Raw genomic sequence first — 25,501 nt, 5'->3', positions numbered from 1 at the left:
AGGCCGCGGACGCGCCCGGCCGCCCCTTCCGCCGCGGCGGGGGGCCTGGGGAGGCGGCCGGCGGGGGCGCGGCAGGGGGCGCTGCGGCGCGGAGCGGCCGCCGTTCCCGCGGGGCCGGAGGGAGGCGGGCGGCGCGGTGCGGCACCGCGGACATGCCCGAGCGGCGCCGCCGCCAGCAACAATAGTCCGCGGCGGCGGGCGCGGAGCCATCGCGGGCGGGGAGCGGCGGGCGCCGCCGCGCCGGGGCTGCCTCCCCCCCATGGAGGGGCTGTACTCGCTGGGGGTGAGCGTGTACTCCGACCAGGGCGGCAGGAAATACATGGAGGACGTGACCCAGATCGTGGTGGAGCCCGAGCCGGCGGCCGAGGCGGAGCGCGGCCCCCCGCACAAAGGCGGAACGGCGCCCGGAGGCCCGCGCGTCGCCGAGCCCCTCGCCGAGAGCGGCCGGCGGAGGGGAGGGAGCCCGCGGGCGCCGGAGGAGGGAGCGCTGCCGCCCGGCCCCGGCTCCGGCCGGCGCCCGCGCCGCTCCGTGGCCTTCTTCGCCGTGTGCGACGGGCACGGCGGGCGGGAGGCGGCCCAGTTCGCCCGGGAGAACCTGTGGGGCTTCATCAAGAAGCAGAAGGGCTTCGGCTCGGCGGAGCCGGCCGAGGTGTGCGCGGCCCTGCGCAAGGGCTTCATCGCTTGCCACCGCGCCATGTGGAAAAAGCTGCGTAAGTTACGCGCGACTGGCGCCTTCCCGCCGCCCCCGCGTCGCCGGGCCCCGTCCCCTCCCGCCTCGGTCCCCCCGCCGGGGCAGCGGGTAGCGCTCCCGGCCCGCGGCCTTTCGCCGCCGCTCCCTTGGGTTCCTCTTCTCCTCTCTGCAGGGCCCAGCCATGAGAACTGCGGGGACCGCAAACCCCCCTGCCCACCTGCGTGCCCCCGGCATCCCCCCGCGGCGCCGGTCGCTCCCTTGCCCCATGCGCTGGTATCCCCTGAGCGTGGGACGTCCCGTTTAACCGCCTTTTTCTCCCCCCGCCCCGCTCCCCGCACCCCCCGCACTATTGTGAGTTGCGTGCTTGAAAGCCTCCCTCCATCCCCGCTCAGGAGCGGGGCACCCGCGCGGCTGGTGGCATCGCAACCAGCTGGGTGCGGAGAATAGGGAGGAGAGGAGAAAGCGGGATTTGAGATGTTGAATCAAGTAATTCGGTAAAACAAGAAAAACTGGAAAGCAAACTGGGAGAGAAGATAGAATCAGAGGGTGAGGACAAATTGCAGGACGATTGTGCTATGTAGCTGAAGATGTGTGATTATAGAGCTGCAGTTTGTTTTCAGGGTGTTGCAAGTCTCCAAATTGGATTTATTGGGAGGTCTTCATGTTGTTGCCTTGGGGAATGGCATGGAACTCCTCCCTTAGATTTCCCTTGTCTAGAGTATCATGAAAAGGGCGGGGGGGGGAAGTAATTTTAGCAACCTTACCTAAAAAGTAAATTTAGCCACCAACCTTAAGTGGGCTGGGACAGTGTTTTTTCCCTAACTGTGCCTTGATTCCAGCTGTTTCCATCGAGTCCTGATGGAAGGATTCAAAATGTGGCTGTTTCGTAAAGGGTAATAGTTCACTCGTTTTATTGTTCGAGTATCAGGGAATGTGCAGGGTACCTGGCAACACCGAACACACACTCGGTATCCTGAAGATTGTGTAGATTGGTTGGTTAACTGCAGTAGGATGGAAGTTGGGGTCCTGAATAGGTAAGAGTAAAGGAGAGGAGAGTGACAAGACAGGTGACTGATCGTTCTTGTACTCTTCCTTCTCCCCGGGATCTAGTGTCACTGCAGAATTGAGTTTCTGAAAGGGATTTTTTTTTTTCTTGGTAAGGTGGAGGTTATGGCTTAGGGGATGGCTGTTGTTTATATGTAATATGTAGCGTGTGTGTGTATTGTGTATGCCTTTATGTATTCAAAAACCCCAGCAAGAGAAAATATAACAGTGAACAGCATCTGAAGACAGGCAGGCAGGAGTGCAACACAGTGGAACTGGATCAAGAACGTAGCGATACCGACAGCTGGGCTTGGGAGGCACACGTGAAAAGCAAGAATTGCACTTAGGACACCATAGGGTTTCAACTAAGTGATTCCTGGGTGGGGGGGGGTTATAGTGGCAAAACAGTTTCATTTTCTTTTTCCTTTTTCTTGAAGAGCAAAATGGAGAAGTTGTGCAAATGTCAGATACTTGAAAAGACACGGGGGAAGGAATGGCAAGGTTGAGGGCACACCGATATTGACAGAAAGGAAAGGGTGTGAATTTTAGAAGCACCAGAACTTGACCACAACCTTGGTGCTGGGGAGCAAGTGGTGAGTGGTACACGACCTCCTGGGCTGCAGACTTGCATGATAAGGAGAAAGATGTGTGAATAGGGGAAGGTGGTGTGAGGGAGAAAGATAAGGAGTTTAGTTGTCTAATTGTAGTATCCCCGATGTGTTATTTGTCACTCACTATGTGTGAATACCAAATGGAGAGAGGTGGAGTGAAGTGGCAGAATGCAGGAAGTGCTATTTTAGTAATGAGTGTTTAGCAAAGAGTACTTGGGTTGTGGAATCAATTTAAATTGTTGTGAGAAACACCATAGCTCTGGCTATGAGCATTTGATGACAGGTTTAGGTAGGCTGTGTAGTAAACTTCTACGTAGCGTGTTTAGTCTCACTGATTTCTGCTGCATGTGCATAACAGCCAGAGTTTTATGGGATGAAAGCATTAATATATCTAGTTTATAGCTTCTCACTGTGTTATGGAATCCTGGTGCAAATTTTACTTATCATAAATAATTTTCCATATTCTCATATGTAGACCAGATCTTTAACGGTCTTTTGGTGACACTATGGACATGAAAGGGAGACTGGGTGTTTTGAAATGGGGGTGGGAGAATGGTTTGGATTTTTGGTGTGAAGGGTGGAGTCTTTATTGCTTCCAGTTGGTGGCCGTTGGAAGAGAAGCTCATACTCAGCTGCTCTGTTCTTGGAAGCTGTGGGGTCGTCCTGGTGTCCATCTCCTGTGGTAGACAGGAAACCTGTTAATGATGAGAGTAGCAGTAAAATTGAAACAGAAGAATATCCCTTTGTCATTGCTGATAATTTTTGGGTCAATTATATAGTAATAAAATTCACTGTATGCTAAAGAGCTTCTGGAGTAAAAGTTTCTACAACTGGCAGTGGGTAGGAAAGGTGTTTACAAAAAGCATATGCATGAGGTCCCAGATTTTGATGTGAGTTCACTGAGGATTGCATAGGTTTGTTTCTTGGGTAATTCATTATTTGTAGAGCCAAGAGCTTGTTTTTAAATGTTGTATTTAGCTTGATACTATTAAAATCATTTTTCAGCATTACTAGTTACAATTTAGAGAGTTGCATACTTATGCTTTGGTTATAACTCTTCCCATTAAATTTAACTGAAGCAATAAAAGTCAAACAATATTTTCATCTATTGTATAATAGCAAGGTTTTTTGTAATTTTCACTGCAAACTCATGATTTCAGGATTATTCTTAGAAATGTTTAAGAGTATTCTTGTCTGAAAAGGACATGGACCACTTGAGACAGTGAAGATTTTGAAGATAATGTAAAATTTTTAGGGTCTATTGCTGTATTAAAAGTTCATATTGCATTTATTTTCTGAAAGTTTAATAAGAATTTTGGAATCAAACTAATTTTAAATGAGGTATTGTAGTTTGACTTAATGTTTATAAAACCATTGAAATAAAAAGGAAATATATTCTTTAGTAATTTTTGATTCTCAGAATAATTCTGAATCATTCTCAAAAATAAACAGGAGCAGAACTTCCGCAAACGCGTTTTGGAGCAGTCGGTGTGTTTCAGATCACACACCCACCATCAGAAGTGAATTTGCTTTTTAGACTGTGCCAGAGTATTTTTTTCTGTTACAGGTGTGGTATCCAGGTGTAGGATCCATATTTTGGTGTAACAGATACACCGTTTGGGATGGGTTGTTTGTTTTAAACCAATTCCTACCCATCTCTCCAGTCCCTCCACCAGAAGAAGGGTGAAAAAACTAAGTAGTAATTGCAAGTTGTGTATAAACAACTTAGTCCTGGAAAACTGCATGGATTTGTCTCTTGAAATTGTCTACTGTTGTAAGGAACAAACTAGATTATAAAGATGATAGCTTCAGGTATCTTGAACACTTAACGTGTTCTTTTTTTTCTTTTTTTTCCTTGGAAGAGTGGGAAGTGCATCTGTTAAACTGGAAAATTCTCAGTTAATTTATTAGAAGAGAAAATGCCCTTTGATCATATCTGATCATTTGGACTGTTGTGGTATCTTACAAAAGAAATACAGACTTTTTTTAAAGTCAAAATAATATTTTGTCTTGTATCTTGCATCTAAATACAAGAAAAAGAACAAGGTAATGAGAGTAGGCTCTAAAAATAGCATTTGGCGAGTTTTGCTGGGTCATGGTAGTAGGTAGGAAAAGAATTCAGCAGGGAAGAAGAAATTCTTGATGATAGTGTCCTGCATATGCTTGGTTTTAGGGGTTCAATCTAGTTTGCACTAAAATGTGTTTGTGTTTTTTTTCTTTCAAATGAACAAGGGAAAGAAAAGGTGTAACCAAGTCAAATTTCATGAAACAAAACACTTTATTCTTCCTGTCCTGGGCAGTAGGTGACAGTTTCAATTTGCCAGCTGACGTGCCAGCTACAAAACCAGTGGAGTTCACGAACTCAGCGTTACAAAACTGAGTGAAGGGTAGTGTTTTTCAAGTAGGGGGAAAAATTGTTTTAGGAAGATGTGCTATTGCTTAAGTTACAGGATTCTTAACAACATGCCTCTGATGCGTGGAGGAGTCGGGTAAGTGACTTTAATACTTGAGCTCAGAAGAAAACTCAGGAGTTTTGACACTGTTGTTAATTTCTGATGAGACACAATCTCTAAAGAAAGGAATATGCGATGCTATATATAGTACTTATCTCTAAACAGGAGCAAGGCATAAACTAAAATCCCTTGATGACAGGCAGATTTAATTTCTGGTTCTGTTGGAGCCTAAAATCTGAGGCTGCTGTATCGTTCTTTCTCCTAAGTGGATGATTTCACTCTCTGTGCTCGTCAGGCCCATAAAGACTGATCTGACTCTCTAATATATTTTATTGCTATTGAGGGGTTGTTACACTGACAGAAACTCATTAGTTGCAGCTTGTTTTCTTTAAGTGCATGGTTGAAGTCCTCATTACCACTTGGCTTCCTCCCTCATTTGCTTTCCATTTGGAATGTGTTAGATTTAATATCCACAGTTAAAATTGCCAGACAAAGTACTTCCAATAAGCTGATTGAGTGTTTGTGTTCTTGAAATAAAGCTACTCCTAGGGAGAAGGCGTATTTTAGTATTTAGAACACAAAGCTAGAACTCTGTTAGAACTTAAATGTTTAAATTATGCTGGATATCTTGGTAGCTAACACTGAGGAAATGCAGCTTTTATCATCAGGCTGCCTATATGATTCTGCTTCTCTTTCAGCACGTCTTCCATGTCTTCTCTTTCTTGCCTCGGGCATTGCACATCGTTTAGTGGCACTAGAACTTAAGTTCTTCATCTTTTGCTTCTGCTTATAACTTCTGAAGTTTAAAATATCTGTTTTCACAACAGGGAAGGCCTGATTATGTTTTGTTTTTTTTTTTTTCTTGTGTGTTTGTTGTGCCGTAGGAAGATGAATAGTACAGTGCTTCGGCAGTCTGGCTTGGGTGTTTGCTGCAAACAGAGTGTGTATCACAGGGGAATTTGTTATGTTGTACTGTGTGAGTGTGACTTGTGAAGTGCAGAAGATAGAATGTGACAAGGAGATGAGTCTTCCTTCTGAGTTTGTCTGAAGACATGAGTGGGTGCAGTGAAGAAGAAACATGAGGTTGCTGTTGACAGTTGAAATCAAGTGATAACTGGGAGCTTGAGTTCTGTCTTCTGAGGGTGCTGAAATAGGGAGGAGGACTGGTATGGCTAATCTTTCTTAATTGAGATGTCTCAATCATTTTGTGGAGTTTTGGAAGATGAACTTGGGTGTGTAGACACAAAAGTAGAAAAGAAAAGGCGTGAAAGAGAAATTTGGGTTGGACATAAATGGGGAGGGTAGTGTGATAGGAAATTAACATCAGTGTTTTGAGGGCAAAGCAGTTGAGAAAGGAGGAGATTTCTGTAACTGTGTGCAGTTCACACTAGTATAGGTATTTTATTGTTCTGAATTCAAGGGATATCTTCTGCAGATGATTTGATGTTGGGTTATGGATAGCATACTTAAATAGTCTGCATTATTCAGTCCTCCAAAAGGAAATGTGAATAAAACAGTTGAGATGTTATTCAACTTAAAATGTTGTTCAGCATATAAAAATAAAATAGCATTTTCTTTCCTGGCGAGGGGATCAGGAACGTCCAGAAAAGCTGATTGCCAGTCAAATGTCTGGACAAAATGACCTGATTTATAATGTTTCTACCTCTTCAGACAGGGAAGTGAACAGCAGATCTTAACAAAACGCTTGATCGATCCTGTTTAACACTCAAGGAGCACATCTTCCCCCATGGTCTTCTAGTGATGCTTGGAATATTAAACCGGAGAAGGCACATTTTTAATCCTATCTTGGTGCTTTGATACTGGCTTTATGTGTATATGCATCAATTTAAGCTGTAGCTAGGGAAGTGATGTTAACAAAAGTGAGGGGGGACCTGAGGGCCCTGGTTTGCCTGCCCATACTATAGTTAGGCACACACTGTATTGTAACGTTACGCAAGCCTCTGTGACACACCCTTCATCTCGATCTTCAAAACATTACCAGTTCCACAGAATCAAAAACAAAGTTGTTTTTATTTGCCTTTTTTTCTCATTGCAGCAGAGTGGCCGAAGACCATGACAGGTCTCCCAAGCACGTCGGGAACTACTGCCAGTGTGGTAATTATCCGTGGGTCGAAGATGTACGTTGCTCATGTTGGCGATTCTGGAGTGGTGCTTGGAGTCCAGGATGACCCCAAAGACGACTTTGTGAGAGCTGTGGAGGTGACACAGGACCACAAGCCAGAACTTCCCAAAGAAAGGGAAAGAATTGAAGGCCTTGGGGGCAGGTAACTGTCTCTGTGCTTTTTACTTCAGGTTTGATCCCTGGGTGCTATTTGTTTCTTTCTGACTGAACTAGGCTTAAGCTTGCTTGTTTTAGGGGGGCAAGCATGCTGGTGAATCTTGTAGTCTGTTTATATTCCTTCCCTAAGCTGGTTTTTTTCTAGCTTGTTGGGGAATAAGTTATAGTGATCCGTTGTTACACTGTTGTACTTTTTGCTAGTGGTTTATGGTATAAACAAAAGTTTAATTTCCTGGTGGATTCCTGTGCAGCTGAGGTGTGGTTACAATTATAAAAGTTCACTGAAAACTTTGAAAGTAGGGATACTGATATTTGACCTATTTTTCATTAAAATCTGAGGGGAAAAAAAATGCCTTTCCATATAGATAACGACACGAGCTCTGGAATATCTGTTTTGTCAAATGGTGGAAACGGGGCAGTTTTGACACAAAATGCCCTATAATTTCTCATGCATTCTGCATTGTTCCTGAGATGAGAATGGCAGCTGTTGAGCAGGCTCTTCAAAGCTTCTGCTTAAGGAACATAAAAAAATGTTAGATTTGAAACAAGATACTGCATTTGCTGTGTTTAAATATACACTTAAAATGTTACAATACCACATTTTAACGTGTATCTCTGCATTAGTAATTTCTTCCCTGCCAGGAGCTGGCAGATGTTAGAACACCCCCGAGTTGTGGTTGATGCGTGTTCCCTGTGACTGAGGAGGAAAGCAGGCAGGTTTATCAGATGGCACTAATGTTTTGAGACAAACCTCAGGGCTCACATTTGGCATAGCTTCACGGGAGCTCTCTGTTCTTTCGTTCTGCAGTACCACACCAGATGGATGGGCATGGTTTCCTTCTCTTAGCAGTTCAGAGGCAGAGATCACTGGAAGTTTTCCTGTTGACAACATTCATACAAGAACGCTGTCAGGTCATTAACCTGCAGATACTTGTATCTCTAGCAGGTGGCAGTTGATCAGTCAGCTGTACTGGGGATGGCAGCTTTCCAGAAAGGGTAACTTGTAGTTTTGCTAGGTTAGTACTTGTAAATGTGTGGGTTTCCAAGTTCTGTATCTTGGAGATTGCAAGTCTCTGAAGCTTCAAAGAAGAGTTCCTTGGAACATCATATCAGCAGGAATGGTTAAAAAATCTTCTTAAAAAAAAAAAATATATATTTTTACTGGTGCTCTTTCTGTTTTTCCCAGGCTGGCTGTTGCAGGCTGTTGTGAGGCAAATGGTGGGAGTGAGGTGGAACTGTGCAACTATGCTTATTAATGTCTTCTCTTTCGTGAGAGTGAATTGGGAGAAGTTAATGGGAGAGCATAATTGAATCTTCCATTAAAAATGGTATTGTCCTAGTAACAGTCTGAGTGTGGGATGAGATCTTTCAGATAATGACTGAAGTTAGCTTTGTGTGGGCATCAGTTGTACAAGTGGATGAGATTGATTTTTAGGATGTGGTGTTTGTGACTGCCGTACTGTGCATGCGAAAGGATGGAGCTAAACATGCCCTTGTTGTTAAGGCCTTTGAAGTCTCAGGAAGTGCATCTTGAATAGCTTCAGTATGAGGAATCTTGAGGCTGTTCCAGAGCTTCTCAGATTCTAATTACCAATGGCTGTTCCTTGGATAAAAGCTAGCTTTTAAGTATCTAGTTCTTAACTTGGTGGGGGCCAAGCTTTGCTAGTTCCCTGTTCCATTGCCTTTTCTTCCTTGATGGCTCTCTGTTGTTCTCTCTTCCCTACCTGTTAACAGCTGCCTCATTTACCTGCTCTGTAGCTTCTCCTTTGACCCTTCTAATGCCATCTGTGAGAACTAAAACCAGTGCTCAGTGTCTTAGAGCAGGTGTTAACATTCAAATGCAGAGCTGTTTCTTCCTATATCCTGCTTTCAGCAGATAGCAGCTACGAACAACTCCTATTTCTGCCTCGTGTTGGTGCAGCATTAAGGAAATCCCTACAGAAGGCTGCTCCTTTCTGGTTTGTTTTTTCAACTATACTGTGCTGCTTTTCGCTGCCAAACTTTGGCAGATGGAGAAAACTGAAGGAGGAACTACATGATATTTCCATCCGAGTGAGTTGATATTGATGGTCCTCATCTGAGGAAAGGAAATTCAGTTCTGCCTTTTCTCTGACAGATTAAAAAGATATTCTTACATCTGGTTGTTGCAGCCAGCCAGAATTTCTTCCAGGTCTTCATTCCCCTGCTTTTTCTTTTCTTCTGTCCTTCATCTCTCACTTTTCCCTTCGGCTTAATACAGAATGAAACTGAGTGATACCGTGTGTTTTGAAATGTTTAATTGTGCTGTGGACTTCCCTGAGGGTGCTGCTGTTATTGATTCTATATTTGCATATTTAACTGGTTTTGTGTCACTGAAACTAACTTCATGCTTTTATTTCCATTCCTTTTTAACCCCTGCCTCTTTCTGATGGTTTTAGTGTGATCAACAAGTCTGGCGTGAATCGTGTCGTTTGGAAGAGGCCTCGTCTGACTCACAACGGCCCTGTGCGCCGCAGCACCGTCATTGACCAGATTCCCTTCCTGGCAGTTGCTAGAGCACTTGGTAAGTCATGCCCCTGCTTGGAAGGTGAGACACCACTGCATACAGGCCACCAGAACTGAACTATGTTTGCCAAAACATAGTTTAGAGGGATTTACTTGCTTGCCTTGATTACAAGACCTTCTGAAAGTCTGGGACTTTTTACAGTAGTTTTAATACAATATGGATTTCATTTTTCAAATGAAGCTGTAGAAGGTGTCATTGGTGAGCGAAGGACTTGCCCTACAACATGTAGGATTTTCAATGTCAGTCTTACAAGGGATGGTACTTCATTTCTGTTGCTAATGGAAACGTACAAAGCAGTATGTGTCTCCAAGATGGAGAGCACCTGTGTCTTTTTCTTACTAAAGTAGTAGGACTATAATTTTTGACTAGTTGTTGGTAATAGTATAACGTACGAATAACTTTTGGTCTTCCTTGTGTGGTGAATCTGTTTCTTTCAAGACTTGGCACAGAGTGAACAAAGCGATGAAAGTCAAGTCTGTGTTTTATCTATAACTTGCCTTTGCACAGGAGTCTTAGTAATGGGAAACTATCTTTGAGGAACTTTATTCAGAGGACAAAAAGGCCTGTTACAGTACCAAGCAAACTTGTTATGAATGGTTTTTGGGAAATGCTTCATAACTTAATCTTTGGATACCTCTTGCCCATGAGTGTTAGTGTTTTTTGGGTCAGGTTTTTTTCCCTTAAATTTTCATTGCAGAATTCCAGTCTTCTGCAGTTCATTTTGTTTGTTTCCTTCCTTCTTCGCTTTGCCCCAGTGAAGAATTCTCTATCCGGATATACCCAGTATAGGTTCGATTTTATGGAAATGTGGTATCATATTTTTACCTGTGAAAACTGTACTGTGACTTAATTTCTTCTTGGCAAGCGTGACAGTTACGTGATAGTGTTGTCAGTGTTCCTAGATCAGCTGGCAGTGTGGCATGAGGACAGGCTGTTTTTGGGACTGTGGTCGTCTTGATAATTCCATAGCATTATTGTGCCTTATTCCAAAGGCAGTGATACCAGTTTCACAAGGATTTGTCCAGTGTTAAGAAGAATTTTGCAGTGATAACATTGTAAAAGGTAACTGTATATCAAGGAAGGAGTCACAGGTGGCTAGGTGGCTGAAGTTTATCTTTTAATAAAAATAAAATTTTAATTTTATGGACTTTTTCCTCTGTAACTTACGAGTCTTTATGTGTCATATTTTAAGCAAGATAGATGCTTATTTTATGCTTAGTAAAACTGACTTGAGAGTTTGAGGAATCCTTCAGAGTTAATAGATGACTAGCAAACAGAGATTCATCCACTGAGCAATATATTCCTCTTTTCCCCATTTCTGCAGGAGGGTACGTGTGCCTCATAGATTACAAAAAGTGGGTGCTTAATTTTGATGAATCTTTCATTCCTATGATTGCAAGTTTATTGTTTGTCTAAATAGCTTGATGACTTGATCCGATTGCTCTCAGCAAGTCGAACAAAAGGATTTGGCTGGGTTTTGCGTGCAGATGGGAATTCAAGGAATGATGCATCTGTTGGCCCCCTGTCGCATTCTTTCCCATTATGTGGATGAAGAGGATTACTGGAAAGCTTCAGGTCCAAGAAATGAGAACACCTATCTTTTAACAGTTCTTCATGTCAAAAGTTAACAGGTTTGAAAGCTTAAAAGAGGGCTTTGGCATCTTCAAATAATGGAGAAACAGGTTTACAACGTGGCAGTGTTTTGGTGTTTGCCTGCTCGAGCAGCCTCCGTAGCCTCTTCACGTCCCCGTCTGAGGAGGTATGAAACCTCCTGGCAAAGGGAACGCAGCTGCTTCGCTCTGTAGGACCCAGATGGTGCACAGACGCTCACAGTTTGGAAACAGGATTTAACTTCTTTCTGAGGCCAGCCATGCCCCTTACGCTGCTTACAAAAGACCTACCATGACTAAAGCCGTTTGCATTCGTTCTGTTGAGGCCTGCTCGACCTCTTGGCTGACTCCCAGGTTGCTGCCCTGGTTGGCACAGCACTGCTGCGTTGGAGCCTCTCCAAGCAGAGTAGTAACTGTCAGTGTTGACGTATACAGGTTCTCACTACTCCAGTCCATCCCACTGAGATCTAGCACAGTGATCCTTTTTGCTAAGTGCAAACTCTGTTGTTATTCTTGATAGAAATCCCATACAGATCCCAGACTGGACAATAATTTTTAGAGAGTTTGTCGACACTCTGCTTTGCACCATGAAGAGAAACCTAGAGTTGTGAATTTACTATCTTTAAAATGGGAAGATTATCTGATTAAAACCTCTAAAATTTAGAACATAGGTGGGTTTTTTTAAAGTTTGTCTTTCTCTTACAACACTTTAAAATATGTTGATGTAGTCTTGTCTCTTATCCAGTCCTTAAGTCTAGCACTCATTGTAAGGAGTACAGCAGAGGTTTCAGAAATAGCAGGAATAAAACGCTGGAAAAGTATTGCATTGGTCAAATGTTGGGACAGCAGAAAGGATGCTGGTGCAGTAGAAGTCCTTCTGGCCAGATTAATTCTGTTGACGTTCCCTTTACTGTTCTGACAGTGTCTTTCTGCCCTAAAATAAGCATTTGTGATATGTACTTTTTATTACCGCTGCTTCTCACGACAGTAGTGACTGCATTTAAGTAATGTTTAATTTATTTATAGCCCCATAACAAGTCAGAAATATCTAGGCTTCATACTGACTCTGTGAAGTATCTGTGTGCTGCTTTTACTGTATACAGGTTTTAAGTCTTCTAATGAAATATTTTAAACTCTAGCAGACTCTGCTGCATTTTAAGCATAGCTACTTCTACTAACCTTTTCTGGGCAATGAAAACATCTTTATACCAATTTGCCTTGTAATAGATACTTATAAATCCTGTGCAATCTCAGAATTGTTCACCTCAGGACTTCCTACCCATTCTGATCAGAAGAGCCTTTTGCTTCCTTAGAGTGTAACCATTTGAGTTACACCCGTATTTTCATGGTAACTCTCTATTTTATATGCCTGTCCCTAAAACAGGTGTGATGTAACTCAAATTCCTTGAATCCCCTTGGATCAAGGCTGTGGGTGTGCAAATTGCTGGATACTGTAGAGCAGATGCACAGGGGCAACAAGCCACCCTGTAACTTGCTTGTGTGTTTCGAAGACTCCATGTGTCATTGCATCATGTGTTGTCTCCCTGTGGAGATGGTAACTCCGTGTGGCACTCGGGAAGGTGTTGTAGACTCCCGTGAGCATGCTTACACGTGTGTGTCTTGGGGGAAATAACCTGCTCTGTGTATGTAGAACATAAACACCAGATATATGCTAGCAGAAAGGTTATGTTTCAGCTGTGCCATCTGTCTAAATACATTACCTTAGACCGGTTCCTGGGATGAGAAGCACAAGGCTATAAGTGTACAAGATGATGTGTGTGTTGTTCCCATGTGTTGAACCCATTGTAGAAATATGGAACAAAGAGTTTTGATCTTTGGAAATTGATTTTGAAGTAAAATCTGGCCATGTGTGTAACTTTCAAAGATGGTGTACAAAGTAGGGGATGTGTAGAAAAGCTCCAGTCTGAGCTCTGAGTATCTTATGGTATAACTTGAAACAAGAACAGAATGTAGAAACAAGTAGACAAATGGTGTGATTAATCACTGAGCTTTGTAGGTTGACAGTGAGTATAACTTAAACTCATTGTAGTTTTCTTCAGTTGCTATTTAAGTTCATATCCCCAGCTGTGCCCCAGCCTGATCAAGTTGACTGGTAATGCGTGGTGTGATGGCAGAAATAGGTCTTGATTGTTTTTTAAACCTTATGGGGTCTCCCTTGTTGGTAAATTAGTTCAGGTCTAGATGTAGTAAATTTGCAGCTGTCAAAAGGGTTATGTAGTAAGGGATTGCCTCGCAGTACTGTAGCTGTTTGGGGTGGGGGGGTTAAATTCATGAATGATGAAACCTGAACCAAGAGCCCGTTAGTGAAACACTCATTCATGTGGCAACACGAAGTATCTTTTTCCCTGTTTTTTTTAATGTAGAAATATAATACCCCCATATTTTAGGTGGAGTGGCCTCCACCATGCAGTCTTTTCATAAGAACATGTTTTTCCTGCTGACCCCTAAAGAGAGTTATGTACCAGAACAGGGAATGCTCAATGTATAGCTGCTACAAGAACGTTGGCTCTGACAGGGATATGGAAGCTGTTTTCCAGGGCAACTACTGGATGCCAGAATTGCTTTGTGAAGCTCTCTGAACACACATACCACGAAACCCTAGAGAAGAGGGTATGGCTGACCTCAAATGATCGAAGTAGATTCCTGTATAAGGGTTTAGGGTTTTTTTACATGCATTTAACTTTTTTTTTTTTAAGTTACCAACTAGAATGGGCACAGTTGCTACACAGTGTCTGCTGCTTAGTTCTTCTTCCCTGTTCCTTTGTAGGCCCCTCCATGAAGACCAAATTGAATTGCGTAAGCTACTAAGTTATATTTAAGTAGCACATAGTGTTTTCCAGGTTTTATTGATGACTGCTTTTTTAATTTTATCTATATAAAACCAGACAAACTTGAGGTGCATTTGGGGATTCTAGTCCTGTCCTAGGGATGTCTTGCTCTAGCTTGTATAATTTTCTTCACCCCTAAGACAAAATATATATATGTGTGCCTGCACAAAATGCAGAGTATGTACTTTACATTGCGGATCTGTGTGTTGTACAGATAATGTGAAGGCACATGTGGATCCATGTAGCTCAAATGAGAAAGTTTGGGGCTCTCCCCCTGCCTTTGGCAGCCTGGAGGTCTCTGTGCGTGCCTCTTCAGCTCTCTCTTCTTTGGCAGTGTAGAAAAGCAATAATAAAACTGTTCTCCTAACGGTAGAGCTTTATTCAGGTTTGGTCAGTGCATTCTTCTGTTTTACCCCGTGTCTTCAGCTAAGCAAATGCTGTCTAGGATTGTCTTTTGAAGCTTGAAATTCTACCTTAGCATTCATTTGAAGGATTTAATTCAAGGCCAGAAATCGTGAGTAGCTTTCTGCACGCTATTTTAGCTCTCCACTTCTACTCCTGCAGGCCTTTCTCATGCAGTGTGCTCTGGCATAGCCCTAGACAGACACCTTTTTTTTTTTCTCTTGCCTGTGACTTTGCTAACATACAAGCAGAGATGAGCAGTCATGGTGGAGACTGCTTCATGAGCAGCTTTTAGTTCACCATTAATTTGAAATGCAGTGATTTGTTTAATTTGCTGTTGAAATACCGTTCTCTTGCCTGTGCTTTCCTTTTCAGCATAGTGTTGAGGGTGGCATTCTTTCAACAGGTTTGACTGAAAGAGTATGTAAAAGAAGTTCCTACAAAAGCACTCCTAAAGAAGCAGTGAAAGTTTTAAAGTCTCAAATGCTTCTGTGTAACTCTTCTGCTCACTGCGACCTTCAGTTTTGTCTCCATCCCTCAGACTGGACTGTCTTTAATCAGTCCTGGGTTGTGTGAATGGGACATGGGGTTGCCTTCGTCTTTAGGCTGCTGTCAAGATGCCCTCTTGTGGCTACAGGACTGGGTTGCCATGAGCTTTGGTGACAACGTTTTCCACCCCAGCTCAGCCTGAGTGGTTTTCAGTGGTTACTGTCCGTATCCTTGCTGAGATTTGTCTCCCTTCCTAGCAGCACTGCCTCACTGGCAGTGAAAAAGGAAGTTCTGCAAGGCTTCTCTTTGTGTTACAGACCTTTTAGATAAAACTTTGATTTAAAAAGATCTGGGATTAATCAAACTGGGTTTTCGTTTTGGACTGACTTATAAAAATAAACTTTTCTTTCCTCTATTAAAACCAGAAGATATTTTTGTATTCAAAACAGCATGCTCCAGAAAGATAAATGAAAGACTTGATTTATATGACTTCTGAACATACTTTTGCTATAAGAAGGCTTTGGGCTTAATCCAATCCAGTCTACTTATATGACGGGTGTTTTTGTTTGTAACTTCAATTACTTTCCTGGCAGCAGCTGAGTTACAAGTAGTTTTTTTTTCCATTGTATTTTAAAAGGTAATAGTAAGCAGATAAGATAGACTACATATTGTGATATGTTCTTATAGGTAGCTAAATTAGTTTCCTGTTCCTTTAGTATATGGTTTCAAACATCTATTTTTTGATTTTGTAAGATGTAATTTTTGTGTAGATCTCTCTATTATTCTGGTTTAAGTCATGACTAAGAAACAGGTATGATTTTTCTGGAAAATATGGAACTACATTAATACTATTTCTTTTTTGTTTGGAAAAGAAATATGGAAGCCTCACACCAAGAGAAATATCTCTAAGTTTTTAGAGAATACGATTGTTAAGTTTTGTAAACGTTTGGTTTTTAATTTGGAACAAAAATAGTATGCTCACAAAGTGAAGTCTGAGCGCCTGGCGTTCCAGGTCTGTAATACTAACCTTTGGCATATCACACCATCTTGCTGTCGTGGCTTCCCTGTCTGTGAAGGGTCACTTGTCTGTCTGCTTGCTTTGGGACAGAATGAAAGATTTCAGAGCACTTTGAAACACCTGGGGAAAAGTGTACTCTGCTTTCTGGCTTACTTTCCTCTCCCTTTTTCCTTCCCAGAATTGTAACAGCCTGTGCCATGTAAAGTGACTCTTCCTGAGTTTGTCCTGTGTTCCTCAGCTGCTGTGGATGCTGTGCTCTCCAGCTGGCCAGAGAGAGAAACACAGCTGACATCAGTATTCTATCTATGCAGCAGCTCTAAAAAGCATTGGCTTAATCTGTGCTGCTCTGCCCTTCAGGAAAAAAATAAATTAAAAAAAAAAAATAGTACCTCACCCTGGTGACATGGGTTGGCCTCTGCTGGTTTGGAGTTGAAGGATCTGTGAGAATTATTGTTTAAGTGCAGTGCTCTCTATGCAGTACTGCTCTACCAAGGATCAGTGGCCTGCTTGAGTACTCTGAGTTTGTGGGTTTATGGGAGTAGACTGAGGAAAGATGAACACTGGAGGCAATCTTCCCTTTTCTTTGGGGCAATCACAGGTACTGGTTGTTTCCTTCTAGGCTGAGAAAGGAAGAATCTGGATTTTTCTATACACTTCAGGCTTCGAATATACTTTGTGGATTTTTTTTTCTGAGTCAAAGAACAAAAGCTTTATTTTTTTTTACTGTTTGTGACATCTAGAGCTCCATTGAGCTTTCAGTAGCTCCCAACTTTTCTGGAGTTGGTCAGTTAATACCTGATCATGCCTTAATGCTATTCCATTGTACAACTTTGTAAATAAGTTGTGTATTTCCTAGAGATTTTTGAGCTTGAATACACGATGAGTACAGTTGAGTTTAAAACTCATGGAGATTCAGTTCTCCCTGTACATCTACAGCAAACTTGGAATGCTGCTTTGACAGAGGTGATGCTACAGGAGATGATTTGAAAGAATGTGTTCTGCCAAAAGATGCATGTTTAATCAACTTAGTCTTTGAAGCTGTGAGTCCTTGAACTAGTCTTAACTCCTCTTCACCATTTGCTTTCAGGAAAAATTACTTTCTTCTTGAGGTATCTAATTTTCTCTCTTTCTAACCCCTCCCTGGTTAAGAATGATGCTAGTACTGTAGAGATGTGGCTTAGTTGTAGATTTGCACCTGGATTTGGCCAAAGATGTGGACAACTGTTACCAGCTAGTCTGGCAGCTGTTCTGATGCAAATCAGGGCATGCAGCTATTAATTCCTGTGTCAAGCCTTGGTGTATGGCTCCACCATGGCCCTCAGAAGGGCAGCTCATTGTGGAGGAGAGACACTGGGGTTGGAAGGCTTTCAATGGCAACGAGGAAGGTTGGGCTCCTGGTCAGGGGTTTGGCCTGTGATTTGGCAGGTGTGAATTCATCACATGTGTTCTGGAATCTCTGTGTGCCCTTCAGCAAGTTTATAATCCTTGGAGTCCCCTTTATAACCGATGTGATATTCCCGATTATCCCCGTGAGGAGCTGCCTTCCTCTTGAAGAGCCTCTGAAACTGGTATGATTATTACTCAGCTGTTTTCTCAGGAAGAGCAGCAGATGGGCATGATGACATGTATGTAGATGAACCAAAATTAAACAGCATCAGGTTATTTTTATCATACAGCACAGTATTTTTAATTAAAAAAAAATTCAGCTAATAACATTTGTCATTCATCCTAAATGAGGATGAACAAACTGGCAAATAAAAGCATAAAAATGTTACGCATGTTGGAAATTGATGCTGCCACTGATTCCAAGATGTGGTTGTTGTAAGATTCCCAAGCTCTTGTTTATTCTACCTGCTGTGTCCATGACAGGCATGATGGGAAGAACTCTGAGTGCATGAAGGCTTCTCGTGGCAATTCATACACAATAATTGCTGTGCTGCAGCTCAGCTCTTCTGTTACAGTATTTATTTTGATCTCGTTGCCAGCTGGCTTGCTTTGTTGTGAGTCTGGGAGGGAGAGTGCACCTCTATACAAGCAGGCTTGGCTTTTAATTAGCACTTATTAGAAGCATGTGTTTGTGTCTGCTGCTGCAATGAAGGTGAATTGGTGCTTTAATGAGGATGGACCATCCGTGCTGGCTGTGGTGAAGTGGAGTAATTGAGTTGAAGTATTCCCTTTCCTGATTCTGGAAAAGTCTTTTCAACTGGTTGATAGCTTAAGGCAAAGCTAATGGAAGGAAGTAGGAAGACAAAAAGGTTATTTATTATCTTTAAAAGGGTGGTGATGGATGCAGAAGGTGGCTATGGGCATGCTTTCTGAAGCCAGCAAAAAGCAAAGAAAAAAACCTGACAAAACCTTACTCTTAAACTGGAGTTCTTAAGCTCCTGTATGCTTTTCAACTTTGACATTTTAATTAATTTCTACTTTAAAGCCATGTATTCTGCACAGAAAAATCTAGCCAGTGCTTGCAAGTAATAATAATGTTACTTTTTGTTGCTTATCACTATAAGAAGCTATCTACGAACATAAAAAAAAGGAAGAGAAGGTGTTAGTGGAACATAATATCATTCTTGATTTAAAGGCCCAACCTTAGAAAAAGTATGTATTGAAGTCTACCTGGTAAATGAAATTGAAATAAATTGATATGGAAATGCATTTTTCTCTTGGAGTGGTTTTTACTTGAGGGTGGTTTGGAGGAAGCGCTTGCACCAATAGATGTTTTGATTCAGGTGTGTTATTCTGATTCAGTTCAGGCCATCGTTACTGGTGAGGTGACACCAAACTTATTCGTATAGCAAGAGAGATGCAAACATAGAAGGGTTTGCTGCATGAGGCCTTCCAAGGGAGAGGCTTTAGCTCTCATTTTCTGCTTTCCTGTGGCTTCTTTCCAACTCTGAGATTTGGCACATGGTGTTCAGCTGGAAAGACGCTCTAACACAGCACTGTGGGGCTCTGAAAGTGATGCTAATGCTGTGGAAGGAGGAGGAATGGGAAAGAGAAATTAATAGGGGAAAGGCTTCAGTCCCTCCTCCTCTGCCCTCTTCCTTTGTTCCTTCTCTGTGGCACCTGCACGCACAGATACATACACAGCAAGACAGAACTGTGTTTCTGTATTGCTCAGATGGCTGTGTTTGGATATTGAGGTTTCACTGTTTTCTAGGTTTTAATCTGCTATATTTCCCTTTTTTTCTGAAAATCTTAGTTTTGAGAGAGTAGACGACCTCCTATAAACATAGGTTGGTTTGAATGTGTGTTTATTTAAATCGCTACATATTAATAAATACGATGGGAAAGTGACAGCAGCAGAGCAGTAATTGTGCTGAGAGAACTTTGTGTTATTGTTGGTGACTTGAGACTGATGGTAATTGTTTTCATGGGAACGTTTTTCTGTAGCTTCCAAGATTCATATTCTAGTGTGTCATGTAACAAATCAAAACCATTTTCTTCTTTGCTAGGTGATCTTTGGAGCTACGACTTCTACAGTGGTGAATTTGTTGTGTCTCCTGAACCTGACACTAGCGTGCACACAATTGACCCCCAGAAGCACAAATATATTATCCTTGGCAGTGATGGACTGTGGAACATGATCCCACCTCAAGATGCTATCTCCATGTGCCAGGATCATGAGGAGAAAAAGTACTTCATGGTGAGAGCAGTGGCTATAAGTCATTGTGGAAACTTAATACTTTCTTCTTCTAAAAATTGCTTTGTCTGGCATGTATGAAAAGTACCTAACAATGGCATTGTTGGTTAGGCATATTCGTAGTTTTGCCACAACATATAAGTAGTTACAATGTGGCTGATACTGTGCTTGCGTTTACTGTCAAATACACCATGCATGTTAGCATTGTTTAAATGATTTGGTTGTCATTTTTGGGAAATTTGGCTACCAGGATGATATCTGTGAGTAATAAAGAAGATAACGTGTCCCTTCTCTAAGGAAGTTATGCAAAATGTTGTCTGAAAATGAAATTTATTTCATATTAAGACACATGTTACAATGCAGGCAATTGTTTATTTGTTTTTACATTATTTGTACAAAGTCTGAATTAAATTCTTCTCTGGTTTATTTTACAAAACAGTTGAGAATTTATATAGTGGAGCATCTGAGCATCAGATAGTAAATAGTCTGTAAACCCCTCGAGAGACTTTTGGAAAGACCATGGGATGTGTTACAACGAGGGTATTTATGCAAGTCATTGCATCAGTTTTATGGTTTCAAGCACTCATATATATGTGGATTCTACCGTAAACTGATTTTAAATTTGTATTTCACTAAGAAGGAAGATAGGTTTCAATTAATATTTCCTCTAGGTTTCAATTAATATTTCCTCTTGTGCTTCTGAATCAAGCTACTTTAGCACATGATATATAGGAATGTATATCTCAGGCTGTGCTGCATAAACTGTCCGTCTTCCATTTATAAAGTGGAGCTGATTGCTTTCTCTGTCCCTTTCTTCTACCACACAGGGTGAGCACCGACAGTCTTGTGCCAAGATGCTGGTGAACAGAGCACTGGGCCGGTGGAGGCAGCGCATGCTTCGTGCCGATAACACCAGTGCCATCGTCATCTGCATCTCACCGTTGCAGGACAGCAAAAGCAACTTGGAAAATGAAGACGAATTGTATCTCAACTTGGCAGAGAGCCCCTGCTACAGCAGCCCTGATATGAATGCCATGACACCCTCCCGCTGCTGTACCCCCCCTGTCAAGGTAACATTTTTTTTCAGTGTTTTAAGTGTTCCACTTTTGAGTGTGGAGCCCACTAAATATGTATCAATCTCCCTTTTCCTTCTCTGATAGTAATTTCTTTTTATGCAGCTTACTGTGATGTGTAGGATTGGGGCAATGGTGTAGTGAGACCATTGCCAGTGACTGAAGTAATACTTTCAGAAACTGTAACAATTACAGATTACTGTAACTTCCTGCATATAGTTCACACTACTTTAAATGCCCTGTTTCTTAAAAGTGAGTTTTCCGAGATCCCACACAAACTCAGCAGTAGGCTATTGAAAGAGAGGAATCAGACTGCGGGGTCAGAGGTTTAAAAAAGAAAAAAACCCAACACATCCCCTTAGAGAATAAGGCTGGGCTACAGTTTCTTTTCCTGCCTTGCCATGTACTTGTATAGCTCACACAGCTGATGAACTGCAGACTGCTTGTAGATGTGTTCTTCATCTTGGGGTGGTTTGGTTTGGTTTTGTTTGGTTGTGGCTGTTGGTTTTTTTTTAAGGTAACCCATGGGTTAATGTATTCAAACACATATTGTTGTAAAGAATGTTTCCTTTCTGGGTTGGAAGATCTTATTATCTTCCCCTGGTTGATTTAATGCTCTTTCTCAGAGAAAAAGGCATTATAATACAAGATCTTTCTTCACCTTAGAAGTTCTAACCATTACAATAAAGCTGTGCTGTTTGGAAGTTTGTTTTTTTTTTTGTAAGAACTGGAGTGTAGTCATGAGTTGGATGTTTGTTTCAGTAATTACCAGCTGCTCCTGATTTAAGTAACTGTCCTTTGATGTTCTGCAGTATCTTTGGATAACTGTCCTTTGGGCAAAGTAAAATGAAAGCAAAAATTAGAAAGGGAGTCCTTAACATTCCCTTGGTAGAAACAAGCTGCTAATAAAATGGCAAGTTCAACCTTTCTGTCTCCTTCCCTTCCATCCAGTGTAGCAAAATACATGAGAAGAGCTTAAAATCTAGCAAAATCTTGAGTGGAGAAAAAGTACTTGAATTCAAAATACTCCTAGACTTTTTAAGTTGTACCATATGTTTTGTGGTTGATCTATTATCAGTACTCATTGAATAAACATTGAGCTACATTGACAGCAAAATATCCAGGAAGTGGCATTTCTGGATAAGGACTTAATGAAAATATTTTTTTTATTAATGTTCCATGTGGCTAGAGACGCAATTTCAAAAATTAAATTGAGCAGATGAAGTAAATTGCCAGAGCTGCTCTGCATGTGTCATCTAGCTTTCTTACGGGTTCTGCAAGAACCTAGTTGAAGAATAACCTCTCAAATACCGTCAGTAAAGGTTGTGTTGCTATATGTAGTAAAAGAATATTATCTAAATGGTTTTATCTACACGTGGGGAGCAACAGGGGAGTAGAGGGGAGTGGAAAAACAAATCTAGATGCTAGAAACAATTCTGATTGTTTTCTCTTTCGGAGTGCATATTATTAAACCTTAGTAATGGATTTTTCGAAAGTGCTGAGCACTCGTGGATCTCTTTTTGAAGGTGAACAGAAGTTGTGCTGGGTTGGGACTTCAAAAGCATCTCTTTATTCATCTGAGATGCTACACGGACTTACTCTGATTCAACTGTGTGTGCATTTGAGTTTTCAGCACGTTATTTTCTTAAAACAGTCATTGTCATTTGCCTTACATTGGTATGTAGAGTCGTGTGGCCTTGAAATTTACTTTTGAAGGACTTGCTGAGTAACTAGGGATTTCTTCACAATTAAATCTTTAATAAGGTCATAATTCATATCTTCAGGGCACTGCATAAATGCTAATTTTCATAATCCCCCTGTGGATAGTGAAAGCAAGTATTGTCCCCATTTTCCTGTTGGTAAAACTGAGAATGAGGAAAAAAAGTCTTATCAAAGGCTGCAGAAGAGATGAGTAGCTGAAGGTAGGGTTAGAGTTCAGAAAATCCCTGGTTCTCAGGACATCATATTAAGCAGCTTCTCTTCAACCTATGGAATGACTGTGCTCCACAGAGAGTGGATAGATGTGCTGTGAGGAACAGAGTTGCTTTCTTTACAAGTTATAGAGTGTAAAACTAGGCATTTTATAGCAGCAAAAAGGAAGGTACACAGGCTGAGTAAGGCTGGCCAGCCCTCGGAATGAACAGGTTACGTGTCTGCCATTATGAGACACTTGCAGATCGGGTGACTGAAATAAATGCTTTTATGAAATGGTGTGCACGAAGTACCGAGTTCAGATCCACAGTCTGAATCTGCTTCCAGCTCTCAACGTGGAAAAAAGATAACTCTGTTTTGGAGTAGGATTTTTCTGTCCCTGATAAGATTTAGAGAAGTTCTGTCACATGCTGTCTCCACCCTCAAAGGATAATGTGGGTGTAATAATTATATTTATGCCTAAATATTTTTTTTCTTTTCCCTCAGCTTTTAGAAGATGATCCATGGCCACGACTGAATGCTTCCGAGCCTATTCCTCCCCTCATGCACAGCAACGTGATCTCAGAAAAATATTTAGAGCTGCCAAATGAGATTGCCAAAAGCAATTTACCTTCATCGGGAGCAACCCTGAAGGATTCAGGCCCGCAGGAGGAGAAGTGCAGCAAAGCGTTGGCTTTGAGGATACAGGAATCCTACAGTAATGGTTTGTCAGTCAGTCTCTCCCCTTCCAACTCTGCAAATTCAGGCACGGACCAAAAAGGCTTCAAGGTGTCCCCTAACGGCCAAACAAAAGCCCAAGACGCAGCGAGGACACCCACGGCAAACTTTAAAAGGACATTGGAAGAATCCAACTCTGGCCCAGCTATGAAGAAGCCAAGACGTGGCCTGAGTCGAAACATTAGTGTCCAACCAGAAGGCATGTCCACAACCCCGCAGCGCAAGAACTCAAACAAGCTGGCCATGCGCCGCAGCCTGCGGGGCCAGAAGAAGCTCAGCAATTCACTCTTCCACCCGCCCAGGAAAGCAGTCTGCGTTTGCTGAAGGGCAGTTGTGTACAGAAGAAGTGTGTTTTGGTCTGATGGGAATTTTAAAGTTGGTGCAGAAGTTGGAAACTCTGTTTATCTTTTTTTAAAGTAGAAACTTTTTTTGGTATCAAACAGCTTTATCCCAGCCTTGTACTTGCTTGTATTATAACTGTGAATTTTGTAGATGTGTAGGCTATAAGTCACTGTAAAATGTGTGTAAATTTGTATTCCTTCATATAAATGTAGTCTCTTTTCTCCCTTGTATAATTGTTACAGCAGGGCTAAACCTTGTTTTAAAAAAAAAAAAAATCCTTTTTGTTAATTTACTAAAGTCATGAATTTGTATACGCTTCTTGTGATGAGGATTTCACAACTTTTTAACTAAAGTAAATTATTAAACAGAATGGAAGATATGTATTTTCGTAGTACTATACGTTCCACCTGAAATGTGTCTTTTAGAGAATACACTAGGTCTATATTTTGGTTTTAAATTTTAGATTTCTCTACTCAGAAATGAAATGTACGTGGAAGCAGAGATGTTGCGTCTTGCTTTACACAGCTCAATGTCGATTTCTTTCTGTTAATTAAAATACTATGCAGTATCTTATTTAGTTGTATTTTTTGTAACATTAATCGTCGAAGTATTTAGCAAAAAAGTGTGTGTTTTAAAACTCCGATTCCCAAAAGCATCCTATAAAGCCATTCCCATCCCCTGTTACAAATGATGGCATTTTAATCCAGGCATAAATGTATGCCCTACGGAGGCGTGAATTTTCTGCTATTCCAATACTGATGGTGCTGCTAATACCTTTCAACATAAGTTCTTAAATTATTTTATGACTATTTTCATGGAGTATGTGAACCATGTGTATGTTCACCTAAATAAAACACGTGAAAATTTGATGAGGGTGCCTTTTTGTTTTTTAATTTAAAGCTTAAGTTCGTTGAGCACATTCATATTTATTTTGTATTTATTAAAATCTCATACTTTCCCCTTCTTTACTGTGGCTGACAAAACAAGACATTTCACAGAGCTTTATTATGAAACAAGATATTTCAGAGCTTTCTTACGGAACTCACCTTGGCACTTTATACTGAATGTGTAACTGTAGCAATATAGAACCTGTGTGGTTTTTTTTAATGGGGAAGTAAAAGGCCAGTATTTTACCCCAATGGCTAGGGTGGTTCTTTATAGAATCTAATTCTTTACTGCTGGAACAATAAAACATGGGTTGAAATCAGGCCTGCTTTCCACAGTTACAGAAATGTAAGTATGCAAAAGAAAAAAACTTAGCGTGTTTCCCCCCTTTTTTTTTTTTGCTTTCTAGAGAAGCAAACTTTAAGTTCTCATAGAATTCTGCTGCGTTCATGTGTGTGCCTTATTCTCCCACATTTCCTCACAACAGTTCTAGACTTTGGCTTCTTTCACTTTCAATTAAACATACAATTTTTCCTGGGAAGGCTGCTGCATGATGGTAAGCGTTAAACACTCAAAGCTCCTCGGCAGTAGACACAAACTTACTTGCTGATACAGACTGGCAGCAGTTTACTCTTGTGTATACTTTGCCCACCTACATATTATTTAACTTCTCAGAAATTAATTATCAAAGCTGAGAGGGGGAAGTGTGGAAATTTACAGCTAATGTGAAGTCTCCTTTTCATAAAACCAAGCCTGACTTACACCAGCTTTTTTTTTCTTGTGAAATAAAGCTCCAGTATGTGCAAGAGCACAGCTCTGCATCATCAAGATGCTGAAAGCATTGAAGAAGTCCTGTAGCACTACTTCTTGTCCAGAGGACGATTCTCCTGTGGGGCAA

General features: G+C 41.6%; 1 protein-coding gene across 1 annotated transcript; it reads left to right on the top strand.

The window, feature by feature from the left end:
• The first annotated feature begins 122 nt into the window (after positions 1–122).
• PPM1D (protein phosphatase, Mg2+/Mn2+ dependent 1D) lies at positions 123–24,587 on the top strand. Its single transcript, XM_068415575.1, has 6 exons — positions 123–710; positions 6,856–7,084; positions 9,516–9,640; positions 19,467–19,657; positions 20,482–20,724; positions 23,146–24,587. Exons 1-6 carry the CDS (start codon positions 260–262, stop codon positions 23,698–23,700), a joined length of 1,794 nt encoding a protein of 597 aa, XP_068271676.1. The 5' UTR covers positions 123–259; the 3' UTR covers positions 23,701–24,587.
• Positions 24,588–25,501: the final 914 nt, after the last annotated feature.

Source organism: Nyctibius grandis, chromosome 18, assembly GCF_013368605.1.
Source record: "Nyctibius grandis isolate bNycGra1 chromosome 18, bNycGra1.pri, whole genome shotgun sequence".
NCBI classification, from domain to species: domain Eukaryota; kingdom Metazoa; phylum Chordata; class Aves; order Nyctibiiformes; family Nyctibiidae; genus Nyctibius; species Nyctibius grandis.
Note: the sequence above shows the minus strand (reverse complement) of the source record. Positions and strands in the feature narration are given on the sequence as shown.

What these genes read in the sequence shown, in the direction of transcription:
- PPM1D (XM_068415575.1), top strand. Translation starts at nt 260, where the DNA reads ATGGAGGGGCTGTACTCGCTGGGGGTGAGCGTGTACTCCGACCAGGGC. An exon ending in CGCCATGTGGAAAAAGCTGC is followed by an intron (nt 711 to 6,855) that starts GTAAGTTACGCG and finishes TTCTCATTGCAG; the next exon opens with CAGAGTGGCCGAAGACCATG. An exon ending in AGGAGAAAAAGTACTTCATG is followed by an intron (nt 19,658 to 20,481) that starts GTGAGAGCAGTG and finishes TCTACCACACAG; the next exon opens with GGTGAGCACCGACAGTCTTG.